The sequence below is a fragment of the Acomys russatus genome, chromosome 5 (genome assembly GCF_903995435.1).
Source record: "Acomys russatus chromosome 5, mAcoRus1.1, whole genome shotgun sequence".
NCBI classification, from domain to species: Eukaryota; Metazoa; Chordata; class Mammalia; order Rodentia; family Muridae; genus Acomys; species Acomys russatus.
In genome coordinates this window covers 22,630,174-22,647,858 of record NC_067141.1, presented here as the reverse complement: position 1 = coordinate 22,647,858, position 17,685 = coordinate 22,630,174, and the positions used below count along the sequence as shown (strand labels likewise).

The 17,685-nt window shown below is 51.5% G+C and overlaps 1 protein-coding gene across 1 annotated transcript; it reads left to right on the top strand.

Moving 5' to 3' along the window:
* Window positions 1-1,025: 1,025 nt before the first annotated feature.
* Ifitm10 (interferon induced transmembrane protein 10) lies at window positions 1,026-16,151 on the top strand. The gene is made up of 3 exons (XM_051145691.1): window positions 1,026-1,220; window positions 2,085-2,537; window positions 15,540-16,151. The coding sequence occupies exons 2-3, from the start codon at window positions 2,295-2,297 to the stop codon at window positions 15,687-15,689; spliced, it is 393 nt and encodes a 130-aa protein (XP_051001648.1). The 5' UTR covers window positions 1,026-1,220; window positions 2,085-2,294; the 3' UTR covers window positions 15,690-16,151.
* The last annotated feature ends 1,534 nt before the right edge of the window (window positions 16,152-17,685 follow it).

Below are 17,685 nucleotides of genomic sequence, written 5' to 3'. Positions count from 1 at the left end.
AGCTTTGGAGTAGCATGCCTGGCCCTGAGGGCAGAGGGAAGGTTGCTATGCAGGGACAGGTCAAGTGCTTCAAGCCCAGTTTATGATGAACAGGATTAGGACAAATGAACCAGGCTTGGTAGGATCAGGGAGACAGGGAACTCAACAGAGTTGGGGGGTATGGAGGGGGCTCTTAAGATTATTGGTGCACGTCTTTAATCCCAGCACTTGGGAGGCAGAAGCAGGCAGACATGCTATGAGATCGAGGCCAGCCTGGTCTACAGAGCGAGTCTAGGACAGCTAAGGCTACACAGAGGAAACCCTGTCTCAAAACACAAAAAAAACCCACAAAATTATTGGTGAAGGTTTGGACTTCATGGGCTCAGGAGCAAAAACCCTGGACATTGACCCTAGGGACTTGGGAGACAGGATTGAACAAAGATGAGTGTTCCTTTGGAGTTTGGTGTGTTCTCATTCAGGTAGGAACTGTGATCTGTAGTCTGGAGGCTCCAAGGGGCCAGAGACTCTGAAAGGAAGCCCTGTCTGGACCAGCTCAGACAGGGCATAGCTGGTTGTGAGGATGAAACATCTCCCTGGGCAGGATAGAAGAAAAGGTGGGTGGGGGCTTACGAAGCTGATAACAGGAAGGGGCCTCTTGGGAAAAGAGGAAGAATTGTCATGGGGACTGAGAGTGGCAGGTGGGACTCAACAGGGTAAGAAGAGATTCAAAGTAAGGGGGTTCTGAAGGCACAGGTCTTGGAGTTAGTAAGGCTCCTGGGAGAAATGCAGGAAGAGGGCAACAGCCCTGGAAACAAGGTGGAGTGCTCAGCAGACTTCCCGGGACCGAGGATCCGCCAGAGAATGTGAGGAGAGGTGGTCTGTGGATATGGGAGCCAGGCAGCGCAGCTCATGGGTTATGGGTGTCCCAGTGTCTCACAGCCCGCGACTCCCCGGGGTCCTGGCTTCCGGGCTAGCGGGCCCCCTCCCTCCCTAGGGAAGAGGCGGAGGTGTCTGCGACGCCGCCGCCGTGAGTCAGGCTCTGGCTGCAGCCACGGCCGGCCTGGCGCTGCGGAGCGCGCGCGGGCAGCGGGGGTGGCAGCGGCGCCAGCACCGCTTGCTCCCCGCCCCCAAGGTTGGGCCGCTGGGACGCGGTTAGCGGACAGACAGCGGCCCGGGACAGCAGAAGGACGCGCGCTCCGAGGCTCAGGGGTCTGGGCCGCTTGCCGAAGAGTCACCAGTAGGTGAGCGGTCCTGGTGGCTGCTGCAGGCCAGGGTCAGACCAGGGGCCACACAGCCCCCTGCTATCTCCTTACGGGCGTCGGGCGCGCCCAGTGGCGCAGGGCAACAGCGCCAAGCTGTCTCTTGGAAGTGTCCATTACGCAGAGTGTCATTGTGGGTCTGTTGATGGCACGGGTGGGGAGGGGGAGGAAGGAGGGAGGTAAGTGGGTCCGTGTGACAGTGTGCGCCCTTAGGGACCCTAGTGCCTCTTTCTGCCGGATTTGAGAGGCGATGAGCGCGAGTTTGTAGCACCGCACCTGCGCGGATCCTCCGGAGATGTGTCTGAGTCTGTGGGGCAGTGTGTGTAGCACTGTGCGTCTGGGTGGGCAGTTGTTTACCTGGCGCTTCTCGGAGCGCGGGTGTGCTGGGAGTGGAGAGATCGGCGGGTGATGGAGTGTATGGTGCGTCTTGGTGTGTATGTGCTTCAGCGAGCGCTGTTCATTCTGCCAGTCAGTGACTAGAGCAGTGTCACTGTAGGTCTGAATGCCCTGAGAGAGTGGAGATGCAGGGGCGCTTTGCTTATCGCAACAGGGTGTCAGTTAGGGCGCTGAGGAGGTGCTGTTGTGTGTGTCAGTAGGCACAGATGGCAAAGGAATGAAAAGCCCCGATGTGCTTGCCAAGGCTACTGCGAATGGCTTTGGTATTGGCTGTGGCTGGCTGGGTGGGGGAGGCAGGTGGCAGGCAGGCTGGCAGCTGGCAACTTCGCAGGGATTTCCATCTCCCCGAAGGCCATTTATGGGGCTGCAGGGGAGATGCTGCAAGGCTCCAGGGTGGGTGCTACTGGGCGCTCAGGACCCAGCTACTCCTCACTCTGTCCCTCCCTCCAGGCCCAGGGCCCCAGTCAGTGCCCAGCCCTGCTGGGAGCCCCGGCCATCACCACGGACGGCACCCAGGAAGCCCGAGTTCCCCTGGACGGGGCCTTCTGGATTCCCAGGCCGCCAGCAGGTTCACCCAAGGGCTGCTTCGCCTGTGTGTCCAAGCCTCCTGCCCTGCAGGCTGCAGCGGCCCCAGCTCCCGAGCCCTCAGCCTCGCCCCCCATGGCACCCACTCTGTTTCCCATGGAATCTAAAAGCAGCAAGACCGACAGCGTTCGGGCATCGGGAGTCCCCCAGGCCTGCAAGCATTTAGCTGAGAAGAAGACCATGACCAACCCCACCACAGTCATCGAGGTCTACCCGGACACCACAGAGGTGAACGACTACTATCTGTGGTCCATCTTCAACTTCGTTTACCTCAACTTCTGCTGCCTGGGCTTCATTGCTCTGGCCTACTCCCTCAAAGTGAGCCTGGGCAGGGGGCGGGCAGGGTGAAGGGGGCTAGCAGGATGGAATGCCACTTAGTGAAGCCCCCGGGGCCAGAGAGCATGCGCAATCCCAGCCAGATCTGAACGGATTCAAAGAGGTAAAGCTGTTGGCTAGGTTTGGGCTGGCAGCAAAGGGCCACACCTTCCCCTTTCCCCGAACTGAGAAAGCTTGCCCCAGTTTGAGGAGTGGGGTAGGGTTGCCTGCTCTGTACAGCTAGGCCAGTTAATTCATCATCGGGAGCGTGCATTCAGAGCTCAAGATTCTTTCCTCTTGTCAAGGGGACAATGTGGGAGTCAATGTGGCCAGTAGCCACACGTAGCTAAACAGGATGGAGACTGCATGGGGCCAGTGAAATCCTGTGCCCATAGTAAGTAGAGGCATGGTCTCGGGGTCCTTGGGAAACCTATTCGGTTGGCCTCTCTCTGACGGCTCTGTTGCCAGGCACTCAAGCCCACCTGACCAGGTGTGCAGTGGAAAGCCAAAGCCTGATGACCATATTGGCTCAGGGGAAAAGCTGGAAAACCAATCCAATACCACCCATTCTAAACCCATGGTGGCTACAACTTCCAGGACTAGCTCCCCTTTGTCCTGGGGGTTGGTGGCTGGGAACAGAGCAGGACGGCAAGCCTTTGGGACCCCCTCATCCACTCCTACTCTTATCCCTTTTTGTGACAAAGTGAAAGAAATAAACACAGCTATGGGGCTGGGGGAAGCTGTGGCGATGACTTCAGAGTGTCTCAGCCCCTGTGTCCCAGGTAAAGACTGAGCATCCTTGGACTGCTGGAGCCCCACCAGCAGGGTGCGGGGATGGTGCCTGGGTGCCCTCCTCCCACCCTGCATCTCCGGAAGGAAGGCCTTGGCTCACAATTACACAGATCATCACTTCCTGAGCCCAGACTTGAATGGCCCAAGCCAGATGCAGTCCAGAGATTGCAGCTGCCCAGCAAGGAGGGGTGCCAGGGGCTGGGAGAGCAGCAGCGTGCTGCAGGGATTTAAAAGTAAGGATAAAACTGACCTGGGAGGAAGGATGCCCAGGCAGCTCAGCCCATGATTCACCTGCAGACATAAGCCCCATCTTGCCCTGGATCACATGCCTGGCCACCAGGCTCTCTCCTCCTCTTCCTGACTCACGCTCAACATATCACACCATTATCATGCCTTCATCTCCAAGCTTGAGTTCCTCACCTTGCGCTGTAACACGTGGAAGTTGTGTACACGAGTGGGTGTGTCTGTGAGAGCATGGGGTTGCATGAATATACACATGTGCTCACATGTGCGTAATTTGCCATGTGTACAGAAAGTATGAGTGAGTGCATTTGAGTGTGTTGCGTGGGTGGGTATGTTTATATAGAGTGTGGATACTTGAGTGTATGCCTGAGCATTATTGTATGCATGTAATCATGTGTACACACATGTGCATGTGTGTGAGCAAATGCTTATGTGAGTGCAATTCTGTGTGAGTGTGGATGAACGCATATAGAAATGTATGTCCAATTGCATGTGAGAGGTGCCAGCATACCTACAAGCCTACATCCATTTAGGTGTGTATTATGGGTGGACACATGTTTGAGTATAGTGTGTGCATGCAAATATTAGTGAATCGATATGTTTGCATATAAGTGTACCACAGGTATGTGTGTGCATGACTGTTTGGCCTGAGAGGCAACATGAGAAGGAGACATAGGGGCCTGGGATGTCCTAAGGCCAACTCAGCTCTGCTTTCTGGGGTAATGCCAGGGAGAGGACACCATTGCCAGGTTGCTAGTGGAACACAGCCTCCCTTTGGTGCCCTCTTTGCCTGCACTGTCTACAGCCTGAGGGTTTGGGCATGGCTTCCTGGACTCTGGTCCGGGAGCTGTTCCCTCCTCCCCTGGCTCAGGCTGTCTCTGGCTGACTGGGCAGGGTAGCCCATCTGGTGTGGGTTGTAGGTAGGTCAGGCATTTCTGGATGGATATGAGTTTGTACTGAGATGTAAGGTTGACACTTTAGAGAGGAGAAGTCTCTCTCCTCTCTCTCTCTCTCCTCTCTCTCTCCTCTCTCTCTCTCTCTCTCTCTCTCTCTCTCTCTCTCTCTCTCTCTCTCTCTCTCTCCTCTCTCTCTCTCTCTCTCTCTCTCTCTCTCTCTCTCTCTCTCTCTCTCTCTCTTTGCCCTTGTTTTGCTCCCTGAGGTTTTCCCTGGGAACAGTGGACAGGCCTTGGGGCTTCTTGGAAGGATATGCAGGGTCAGCATAGACCAGGCTAACTTTGACCTGATGCCTGGAAATCAGTCCACCTGTGCATCTGGCTGCCGCCTCCTGACCAGCCGCACCTGCCACTTACGCAGCCTATCCCACACCATGTCCAAGGACAGTAGGTGGAACGGGTCAGGAGGACGTGGCTGGTTTTCCAGCCATCTTTCCTTCCTGAGCCCTTGCCTTATCTGTTGACAAACAATGCTGTTTAAGCCGTCATGTGACCAGGTGGGGTTGGTGGGCTGGTGTGAGATGGTGGCATTCTTGTCTGCCCTGTATGTCCATTTCCCATCAGGCCACCATCCATTCCTCCAACCACATGGATCGGGTCAGCTCCATGCAGCTCTGTCTCTAGGAAAGACCATGATCCAGTAGATCAAGTCTCTGCGCAGCTTCCGCACACTGCTTCATAAACACACCAGCCCATTGCTAGCTGCACGGGACCAAGGGTTCCAATTTGGGCATTCAGATCGCTTCATGGCCCCTTGCCACCCTTTCCTGGGGAAATACTGATCTGTGTGCACACACCAGCCCACAGTTATCCTCTCTCTTGTTTGAAACCTGTTTCTCTCCTACGGAGCCTCTAAGACCTTCCTTCCCTGGTCACGTCTGCCTACTCAGCGCTCAGGACCACACTTCCAGTGTCCAAACATGGTTACCATCATGGGGGAGGTCTAAGGATATTATTTGTCTGGACAGAGGCTGTTACCAGAGGAGATATATAACCCACTGTCTCATAAAAGGAAAACATCACACTGAGCCTGGGGCCAAGTAAGGTTCAGGACAAGGACTTCTGGGAGGAGGAAGAATTTCCTATGGGCCTTGAAGGATGGGTGAGGGCAAAGTTTCACCTGGAGAAAGGAGCAGACACCAAACTTGGACATCCTCTGTGGGAGCAGAGTGTGAAGGTCAGGAGAGGGAGTGAGATGCAGCCAGGGTGTGGCAGCTGCTTGATGTGAGCTTAGGAGACTCGGAGGACAGGACAGGAAAGCCTGAAAGAACAGGCTAGGAGGGTAGGTTCTGGTTGGGTTTTGTATGTATGCATCTGCCCGTTTCATCCTTCTTGAGTATCAGTGTTACCTACCAGCTCATCTATTCACCTACCCATCAATCCTCCCACCCATCCAGCTACCCATTCAACCACACCCAGCCACTTTTTTACTCATCCACCCATCTACTCCTCCATCCATCTACTCATCTATCCATGTATCTGCTAAATCAGGCATTCATCCTCCCACTTACCCATCCTCACCCATCTACCCATCCGTCTATCCACACCACACCCATCCATGTATGCATTCATGTACCCATGTACCATCCATCGATCCACATGACACGTATACACACCTAGCTACTCATTTACCTGTTTACCTGACCATCTGCCCACACAGTCACCCATCCACTCACCCACCTATCCACACCACAACCATCACTCTATCCACTCATCTACCATCTATCCGCCTACCCATCCGTCATTCACCTGAACATCTACCCACCCACCCTTCTACCCATCCACACACTCATCCATCCACCCATCCACCCTTTAACCCATCCATTGGCCCACCTATCACTCATCTACCATCCTTCTATCCACACCACACCCATCCTCCTACCCACTCATCTGCATATCTGCTCACTCTACTATTTATACACTCACCCCTTTACACATTCACAACCCATTCTTCCACCTTTCCATACATTCACCCACCCATCACCCACTCACCCATCCACATATGCAGCCATCTTGCCATCCACTCACTCTCATATAGTAGAATGACATTTCAGGCGACAACAGGTCACACACACACACAAGACTTCATCACCTGCTGGTGTCATAGATGATTTGTGTAATACTCTGGGATGTTAACAGATGATGAGGCCATCTGAGGCATGGCTATGTCAACCCACCCTCCACACTGTTCACTACATCCAGACAGCACCAACCTTCCCCCGCCTGTTGACACACAATCGTTGTACTTCTGACTCTCTTGTCCCTCAACTTCTTCCCTATGTGTCTGTCTCATCCAATAATATTTTTGATCCACATGTGGCTGTGAACATACTCACACACTCTTACTTCCCACTCGCCTAACTTCACACCTCATATTTCAGCCATGAGCTCATGTGGCATCGCGCGTGTTCCTTCGTTGCTCCACACTCTCTTATTTTGAGAGACTGACACACCTTAGATAAGCCAGAAATGGTGGTGCATACCTGAAATCCTAACAATTGGGAGCCAGAAGCAGCAGGATTTAGAGTTCAAGGCCAGCCTCAGTTAAGTAGCAAGACCTCTGTGGATTTGTTTGGTTTTGTTGTTGTTTTGTTTGGTGTGTGTGTGTGTGTGTGTGTGTGTGTGTGTTTTCTCTGTGAGGCCCTGGTTGTCCTGGATTTTCTTTGTAGACCAGGCTGGCCTTGAACTCATAGAGATCAACCTGCTTCTGCCTCCCAGAGTTCTGCAATTACAGGTATGTGCCACTGTGCCCACCTAAGACCTTGTTTTTTAAAAAGAGGAAAGAGAAAGTGAAGGAAGAAAAAGAGAAAGAAAAAAGAAAAATCCCACAAGCCTCAACACAAATTCTACTAGTGGTTCATCCAATAATCTACCTGCTTGCCTTCCCCCTTTTCCTTGCTTTATCTTTCATCAATGTATTCTTCCATCCTCCCTCCTTGAACTGTTATCTGCCACTCCACACAGACCATCTGCCTCTCCTACCATTGGGCCACCCACACACATACCATGTACTTTCTTCCCTCTCTTGCCTCCCCCTCCCCCTCTTCTCCATGGACTTGCCCCATGTCCACATATTTATTAACCTTCATTTCTGAGTCTGTGTTGGGTGTGTGTATTCATGTTCATGTATGGGGTATGTGTGCATATATTTGTATGCATGCCAATCCACATGTGTGTAAGCAAGCATGAATGTAGACATCAGAAGTCAACCTCAAGTGTCATTCCTCAGGATCCATTCACTTTTATATATAAAAAAAAATTACACACTTTGGTGAATGCATGAACACACACTCATTACCATGCATTGTGTGGAGCTCAGAGGATGACCTGCAGAAGTTTATTCCCTCCCTTCATCATGTGGATCCCAGGGACTGAATTTAGGTTGTTCAGCTTGGTAGCAGGTGCCTTTATTTACTGAGCCATCTCCTCAGAGCCCTACTTTGTCTTTTAGGATAAGGACTCACTGGGACCAGGGGCTCACCAGTTAAGTTAGACTGGCTAGCATCAAAAACTCCAGAAATCTGCATGTCTCTGCCTCCCCAGTGCTGAGATTATAGACATGTGTGCTGCTATGCCTTAATTTTGAAAATTATATTTTTATATTTATTGATTTCATTTTATGTGCATGCATAAACCATGTTTATACCTGGTGCCCAAGGAGGTCAGAAAGAGGCTGTTAGGTACCCTGGAACTGGAGTTAAAGATGATTGCAAACCACCCTTTAGGTGCTGAGAACTGAACCTGGGTCCTCTGCAAGAATAGTAAGTGCTCTGAGTCATTCCTCCAGCCCCTCCCTGCTTTTTTTGTTGTTGATGTTAAACACAAGCTCCTCAGATCAAATTCAGGGTCTTCATGATTGCTTGGCAAGCAGTTTACATGAATTGAGCCATCTCCCCAGTCCCTGTCTTACTTTACCTTGAAGCTTATGTCTTCCCTCCTTTTTCTCGTCTTCTTTTTTGCCCTCTCCTATGATGTCACCATTATGGCCACTCATATGGCCCAACATGCAGTCATTGATTTGTCACAATGCCCCAGTATTCTCCCACTATGCTTCTCATTTCACATGTAGCAAGTAACTGCCCAGTGTATGATGAGGGACCGGCCGCACAGTCCCTCACCTTAGGAGCCTTCCCTCTGGCAGGGAACCCAGACCATCACAAAACTCACATATATGTCGGTGGTAGTGTGAGCTGTGAAGACTGAAGAGAGTGGCTGGGATTGCTGTTTCATACAAGATGGACTCAGACAGAGTCTGAGTTGGTACACTGAGTGTAAGTGCAGAGTGGTCCAGGCCATAGATGTATGTGTCTGAGGAAGTGAGTATCACAAGATAGGGGGCAGGCCTTGCAGAAGCCCAGGAACAAAGTTCAGTAACCTGTGTGGCTAAAACAGGAGAGAGGACCAGATATGCTTGAGACAAAGCCTTGTTTTTTCCATGAGGGTTTTGTCATCTTCTGTAAATGGGTCCACGTGATGAAGCTTCCATGTGAGGACAGACTAAGGCTGCAGAGAGATGGGGCTAGGAACCCAAATAGGAGGGGCTTCCCAGTGATACTGGCTGCCCAGGGAGTTGTGTATGGAAGGCCGCCCCCTAGTCATTCCTTTGGAATACACAGGGGATTGTTTCTACAGACAACCAAGCCCTTACTTAAAACAGCCCAATGTTTGTTTGGGTTCCACACACATACTCACGTGATCTCAACACCATCTCTAGATGACATATGACCTTATTAAAAGGAAGAGCATTTGTCCTACTGTATTGCACCACTCAGGGAAGAACGCCTGGGAAAAGGCCGCACGTGCTTGGCACAGAGTCTACTTTGTCTCAGATATATTTAGGTCTAAAGCTCAGTTGAATCTGTTAACACGGGGTTCCCAGGCCTGAGACCTGGACATATTCTGAAGGAAGGGTCAACAGACTGTCCTGACGGAGGTTCAGGGTGAGAGAAACTAGAGAGGGTTGGAGATGCTCGCAGGGACTTTTCTCACCCAGTCAGTCTAAAATATACAGGCGCCATTCACACAGGCGAGAGGCATCATGGGAGGAGCAGCCTTCATCTCCACTGTGAGCCTGCCAGTTCTGCCCTTGAGCTCCCACCATTCACATCCCAATAACTCACCTACCTGACAGCTCTTTTTCTCCTGGTTCTCTTCAAAAGCGTCGGCCACACCTATATCTACTCACTTATTTAATTCCTGTTTCTGGTCATGGGGCACATATTGTCCTTTCTTCTCCCTTCCTCTGCTCCCTGTTCACCCGTGAGTCTACACCACTGCTCTCTTCCACCCTGCTACTCACTGTCTACCTCACCTTTGTCTCTCCTCTGAGCCACTCACTTACCTTAAGCAAGACAAGAACCATAAACCATCCAGTGATGGTGGGGCTCTTAGTATAATCCAGGCAAGGCGCCAATCTCCCATGATTAAATTGACTATTTTAATTAATGGTAACAAAACCTTGTGGAGTAAGTGCCATTGGGAAAAAAACTGAGAAATTAGATGCAGTGCTACAAGGCAGTGCCTGGAGATCACCGTTGCGGTGTCATAAGACTCAGGGCTTCCTCAGTCCCTCTCTGTCTATCCATCCTTTGTCTCCCTTCCCTGAATGTTCTTTCTCTTTCCCTTCCCTTCCCTTCCCTTCCCTTCCCTTCCCTTCCCTTCTCTGCTCTCTTTTTCCTCCTCCTCTTCCTCCTTTCTCCTGCCCTCTCTCCCCTTCTTTTAGCCCAAGCTGGCCTCAAACCCACTATGCAGCCAAGGATGACCTTGAATCCTTGGCCCTCCTGCTTCTACCTCCTAAGTGCTGACTTTGCAGGTGTGTATCGCCACAATCACTGGTTCATTTGTGGTGCTGGAGATCCAACCTAGGGCTGTATGCATGCTGAAGCATTCCACCAACTGCCTACTTTCCTGTACTTCCTTCCCACCTAGGCTGGTCCATCCTATCCAAACGAGCCTACTCTTTTCTGTCTTGTCTATCCTACCTGCCCACCCCACTACTGGACCTGTGTGTGTCCATGTGCCCTCCAGCCTCTTTCCCTCCTCTTCTCCACCCCTTCGACTATCCCTCTGGCTAGCCACCATGTCACTTCTCTTTCCCATCCTTTATGTGCCCATGCCTGCTGGGTCACCCACACCCCAGTTTGCACGTGTGAAGAGTTCCCACATGGTGTGACTTCCCCACAGTCCTGCTGACTTGGACTTTACAAGGCCTCAGCATAGCCAGGCCTCGGTCAGTTCGGTCAGGTCTGCCCTCTTCTGGGCTGTAGGTTACTTACATATAATCTGTGAGTCTGCACATGGTGGAAGGGTTAAAAGCCTCTTGGGTCCTCTTCCAGATGATAGCTGCCTCATCCTCAAAGGTCCCACCTCCTACCATGTCTGGAGGTCAGAACCTTCATTGTCTAAATTGGTGGAGTGCAAACCCACTGCACTTCCTGACCATTTGGTCACCATCAACCTCCCTTTCCTTTCCCCTTTCCTGTTCCTTCAGCACCAGAGGCTGAGCTCGCACCCGCTGGTTGCTGACCCAGGACCTGTCCTTCCTTCCTTCTCTTTATGGATTCATCTATCAGACCACAACCGTTCACCAAAAGGTCACCCATTGATTGCCCCACTCACCTGCCCATCTCGTCTAACGTCCTTTTCTTCTTTCCGCACCTGGCTTCGACCAACTGGCCCAACTTCCCACCAGTCTCTCCACTTCCTTCCTTCCATTCTTTGTTTCCATAGCAGACACCATCTGTCACTCCTTGGGCCCCACTGAGCACTGTGTGTCTTCCCTGCTCTGGTCACGTCTCCAGTGTTCTGCTTCTGCCTTGTCCACCCTCCCTGTTCCTTTTAGCTTTCCTGTTGCTCCTCTGTCCGCTCTTCCAAGTCCTCTTACTGCTCGCATGTGATTTCCTGGTCTTTGAATCTGGGTTCCTCATCTTTGTGGACCCAGCTCCCCCAGGGCCCCATGTGCCCTCATAGAACCACCACACATGTGGTGATGCCCTTCACATGTTCATCTCTGCCCTCCACCACATCCCTGAACTCCAGACTGGGCAGCAGTGCTGCTCTCGGTGTCTAGCCATAAGTCTATGAAACAGCTTTCACTAGTTCTGGGGCCCACACTGCGAAGCTCTTTGGCCTGTGCCTCCCAGTTTTCCTTCTGAAACTGCCTTTCAGTTAATCCTCAAGCCTACCTCATCTCAAGCCCCCTCGTGTCATTGGCCTTCCCGCTGAACTCAGCGTTGTCAGTGCTGCCTTTAGCACAGATCCAGAAATCCATCTGCCAGCCAACTTGCATGGCCACAGGTCTTGTCCATGTTAATAGGTTCATGTCCTCAGTTGATGAATTAGTCTCCCCTCTCCAGGCCAGACTCCTGTCTCCTCTCTGTCTGATCTTAATCCTCAGCAAACAGCTCTGTTAGAGTCTGTCCAGCCTTCCCTTTCTTCTTCTGGCTCTGTGTCTTCCTGTGAAGCCTTGACAAAGCCCCACCACCTTCTTGACAGCTTCCCTTGTTTCCCACCTATCTGTGCTCTGCCCACCAACAGCAGGCACTGGCTGGCCTTGGCCACCCCCTCATGGAGCTCTGTTCCCCCCTGAACCTACTGTGCCTCCCTCCAGGAGCAACGCCCCATCAGAACCAAACTTGTCACTGATCTGGGGACAAAGATCCAATCAATGAAGTCTTTCTGGGATATCTGCTGAGATTGGTTCTCCCAGGACACTATCGACCCCCTTGCATGTTCAGCTATCCTTTAAGCTCCTTAGCCCACTTACCTGCCTTGCTTGCCCCGGGTCTTCATCTGCTCTGTGAGCCACAAGGACAGGGGCTTGGTTTTGTTCTTTGTTGTACACCAGGGCACAGCTGGGCTCTGCATAGCTGCTGTTACACACCTAGGATGCCAGACTGACTGGCTGATTGACTGATGGGTTTATGAATCTGTACCTAATTCCCATTCATTACTCAATGGTATATTCTTTCAATCTCCTTCCTCTTTCTACCCTCACTCATCCCACATGCAATCCTAAATCTGTTCATCCACCTATTCCCCCCATCTAGCATATATATGAGGAATCCATCCCAAAGATACAAAATGTACTACTATACCTCACATTCCAGTTCAACCACCTTCATAATCCCATCTGCTCACCTCCCATCCAGCCCACTTCTAACTATGTATCCATCCTAACGACATAAAAGACATCACATAACCCACGTACCTGTCCAGCCATCCAACGCACCCTACACATCCAACATATTTGTTGTCTCCTCACACCAGCTTCTCCACTCATCCAGAGCACACTCACATATTAAGTCATCAGGCTGCCTTTTCCCCACAACAAGCATCCACTCATATCTTTGTCTATCCTCCTGTTAGTTCCACTTGACATGTTCTTCTGTAGCCGGGCATGGTGGCACACACCTTTAATCCCAGCACTCGGGAGGTAAAGCAGGTGGATCACTGTGAGTTCGAGGCCAGCCTGGTCTACAAAGCGAGTCTAGGACACCCAAGGATACACAGAGAAACCTTGTCTCGAAAAACCAAAACAAAAACCAAACAAACAAAAAGACATGTTTTGTGTATCTATCCCTCTCACTCAGCATATGACAAAATTCACCTACCTGTCTCTCTTGTCCATCTAACACATGTCAACATAGCAGTGGCCCCACTTGCCCTAACTACTTGTCAACACACACACACACACACACACACACACACACACACACACACACACACACACACACACTTTACTTACCCATCCATACTGTTCACTTGATAGTCACTTCTGTATATATAGCTACCTTCTAGCCTTAAGAATTGTAAATATATTTTTTTCTTTAACAAAATAAAATAAAATACAAGGGTGAGCTAAGGCTTTTCTGCATACTCCCTGCTAGTCAGCATTGTTCTAGAATCATCTTTGTTTTTCTCAGGGGAGCCTACAGCCGAGATACTGTGCCAGAAACACGAAGCTAATCTTGAGGCCTTTCCCAACACCATGAGGTGGGCTTTTCACTGTCTCCACACCACAGGCAAGCATTGGGAGCAGCAACAGGACCACTGACTGTGTGAGGTTACCACAGAGAGGCAAAACTCAGGCCCAGAGTTTCTCTAGCACATCTGCAGCCTGGAGGAGGGGCATGCAAGAGGAAGTAGAGCTGGCTTGTTAAAGAGAACACTTGGCTAATGATCACAGGGGGATAGTTTAACTACTTATAGGATCTTACTTGCTAGAGATCCACATGTGTACATAGCAGCAAGCATCAGTCAGAGGAAGGAGTTTGCTTTACAGTTGAAAATCAAGTAGGCTAACACTAAATCTAAAGGAAGATAGAATTTCATTTTCTGGAGAAAATTATAAAATGCCATCAAACACTTCACTCAAATTGTGGGAGCTAAGTAAATTAGGGACACACCTCCTTCTTGGTGACAGAGATGCTGGTTCTCTGCCGTTTCACAAGAGGGCAGAGCCTCACTTCCACCTTTGCTTTCTTGACTCCACAGCCCTTATTCCCATATATGCTCTTCATCCAATTCACACGTAGTCCAATCCTCCATCCAAGTCAATCCCTGCCCTTAACTGGGTCCCTTTCCTTCCTTTCACTCCACCTGCCCCTGTCCTTTGTCCTCCCTGATCCCTCTGTCCACTGCGTGTACCCATCCACACCTCCTCCTCCTCTCTCCTTGTTCCTGCCTTACCACTCACTCCTTCCTCCTCAAGACAGCCCCTCCTCCTAGCAGGCTTCCGTTGTCCTCTGTGTAGTGGTGCTCCTACCCCGTTCCCACCCATCCACCCTCCCTCCGACCACACTTCCTCCTTAGGTACCCACTTCCCTAACTCTGGCATTAGCCAATCCAAATGTCTTTCTGTCGACCTTCCTTCTTTCAACCAAACCCAGTCCGTGAGTATAGCAATTGCCATCTACCCTGTGCTCACCGCATACCCACATCTCTAGCTGATTTCAGCTTGCATCATGTTCGGCTGGCACGCACAGGGGACTGTCCTAAGGCAAGCCTGCCCTGACCAGGGAGTCTCTTAGAAATGCCCAGCTCTGTCCCCATCTCTGAGGATGTCTTGTCCACTCAGCATTCTGGTTAAGGTTCAGATAGGCAGAACCACTCACAACGCACTGGGCACAGCTGTCATCATACCCCACACCCTCCACCTCTGGCGTCCTCTTCTTGTTCACCATGCATCCACTGTCTCCAGGGTCACCTTCCTCTTTTACACTAGATCACGTCAGGCTCTTTGAGCTGTGACACAAAAATAAAACAGAAATTCCTGAGCGTCCTTCTCAGGGTACCCGTGTTTCTTGCTCCCCATTTTCTTCTCTGATTAAGCACTTTGTACTTGACAAACTGTGAAAGACAAGTTTCTCATTGACTATGCTCCTCAAACTGAGGGCAGGTGTTTGCAAGACAGAGGTCCTGAAACTACTTGGCTTTCACACGCTTGCTTTCCACCACCCCAACCTCCCTCCTCTATCGTCCTCTCTCTGCCTTCACTGATGACCTCTGTCCCCCTTTTCTGCTAGCCTCCCTATCCCCTCCTTTACTCATCTCCCTTCCTGTAGTCCCCCTTCCTCTGTTGTCCTTTATCCTCCTTCATCTGCTGATCTCTGTCCTGCCTTCTCTCCTGATTTCTTCCTCATGGATGACCTCTGCCCCTATTTCTCTGCTAATCTTCCTCCTCCCTCTACTGGCCTCTGTCCTGCTGCCTCTCCTAAACTCTACATCTCTTCCTCCCCTGCTGACCTCCCTGCTCCCTCCTCTGCTGACCTCCCTGTTGACCTCTCTGCTCCCTCCTCTGCTGACCTCCCCTATTCCCTCCTCTGCTGACCTCTCTGCTCCCTCCTCTGCTGACCTCCCCTATTCCCTCCTTTGCTGACTTCCTCCTCCTGCTTCCTCTGACATCTCCCTCTTGCCTTTCCCCTCCTGCACTGACTTATCTCTTTTTTTCACTGATGGCCTCCACTCTTCTGCCTCCTCTGACCTCTGCCTCTCTTCCTCCATCGTCTGCCTCCAGGTTAGGGACAAGAAGCTCCTGAATGACCTGAATGGGGCCGTGGAGGATGCCAAGACAGCACGGCTGTTTAACATCACCAGTTCTGCACTGGCAGCCTCCTGCATCATCCTCATCTTCATTTTCCTGCGGTACCCGCTCACTGACTACTGAGCCCAGCAGGAAGCAGTCTTGGAGACATAGCACTGAGACTGATGGCCACTGGGATTCAGGATGCTGAGTGAGAATGTGGGGGCAGAATGGGCTTCCACCAAGGCCCAGAGCCATGCATGGCAGCAAGGCCACCAGAAGCTGAGTGCCCGACGGCGTGGAGCACTCTTCCCAGCCACCCTACCTGCCGCCTGCCCCTGTCCTGATGGCACCGGGTCTCTGGGCTTCCTCCCACAATGCTCCTGGTTGCCAGTGGCTGCCCTCCCTGACCCATGCACCCTGCCAAGGCTCCTGGACCCCTCAGACCTGACACCCAGCAAGAAGGGCTTACATGGGAGCTCCCGGGATGGGGGCTACCAGCACCTGGGGTTCCCTTACTCATGATCCCCAACTTCCTCCAAGCTGTGACCCCCTGCTCCAAGCTCTTGTATCCATGAACTTTCATTAAAACATGTGCCCAGCTCAGCTTCATCTTCTGTTCGTGTTCCAAGCAGGGCCTAGGTGTCACCTGGAGGTTTGGGGTGCTGCTTTGCAGTCTATGCACACAGCTAATTCTATAGGAGGCTTGCTCAGAAACAAAGTGATCTTGTGACGGCCAGCTGTGTAAGATGGTGAAGTGAGGGGTGTTAGGTAGAGGGGCTCCACACAGGGTTCACAGAGTCAGGCAGCCTGTATGGAGGGGGGAGGGATGATGGTTGTAGTATCTAGGAGAAGTGGTGGTGGGGCCCTGCCAGTCCCTGGGAACCCCACAAGCTGTTGGTCAGGTTTTCATCCACTTAGCCCCTGAAATGGATAAGGAGACTCCTTATCATCAACTGAAGGTCACTGCTTAAAAGTCAAGATCAATGGCAGCTGTGCTGGTCTAGAAAGTGGTGCGGTCCCATGTGCTGGGGTGGGGGTAAGCTGAAAAAGGGAAGGTAGGAACAGGATAGTGGGCAGAGTAGACAGAGCCCCCACTCTGTGAGGACCTGGCTGGTCTTGGGGAAACAGAGGTACTGTGGGGCTCAGGTAGTGGGCTAATGGCAGGCTCAGTGATGTGGAGGCGTGACTCCCTTTGTGATTTCTGATTATACCCTCGGCGGTATCAGGAGAGGACAGGCAATAGAGGCTGTTGCCAGCAGTGGACACAGAGTGTAGACGGAGGTCAGTGGAGGTCTGGGGCCTGATACAAAAGCTTGAGCTGGTGGGAGTGGGGGGCGGGAGAGGGGTAGACAAGACAGTGGATGAGAATGAGAGAGGGCAGCTCAGGAGTCCCTGGGAGCTTACCGCATTCTGGGCTACTGTGGCAAGAAAAACAAAACAAAACAAAACAAAAAGCCCTGGGGGTTGGGGTGAAATAAGAGAGAAAGGAGCTGAGTGATCTCTTTTAGAGCTCCCTGCTCCCTGCTCCCTGCTCCACTGAGCTGTGAGCAAGCAGCCCACACCCCTCTGCCACAGCCATGCCCTCTCCACCCTTAAATTTGAGGCAAAATATAGCTCTGTGCTACCGGCTTTTGAGCACAGAGACAAGAAAACTGTTGCACCTTTACACTGCAGAACAAAGAAAAGGAGGAAATGGACTTTAAAGCACCAGAGGAGGAGGTTAAAAAAAAAAAAAAAAAAGCAAAACATTGTTTTCAAAGCTGCAGGAAAGTTAAAAAAAAAAAAAAATGACGAGGATACTCAGCACCCTTAGGAAATAATGTGTTTCCAGGGGCTCATCCTTAGGAGGTAGGCTGCTGGGCCAGGGGCTTCCCAGAACACCTTCTTTGGTAGGAGATGCCAGTTTTGAAGGGCTTATACTCCTGGGTTCATCAGAGGCATATGTCCCCATGCCCCATGACTGCATGTCTTCCCTGTTGCCTGCTGTCTGTCTCTGCCAAGGTCATGGTGGTGTTTAATGGCAGCTTCAGCTTGCACCACCCAGGATATCTGTCCCCTTTGGTAGAACGCTGAAGAGCCCTGACCACTTCCTATGGGGCTGTCATTTTTTTAGCCACTTCCTTATCTGATGCATGGA

Coding starts and splice junctions, on each gene's coding strand:
- Ifitm10 (XM_051145691.1), top strand. CDS start 2,295: ATGGCACCCACTCTGTTTCCCATGGAATCTAAAAGCAGCAAGACCGAC. Junction 2,538..15,539: donor CTCTGGCCTACTCCCTCAAA/GTGAGCCTGGGC, acceptor GTCTGCCTCCAG/GTTAGGGACAAGAAGCTCCT.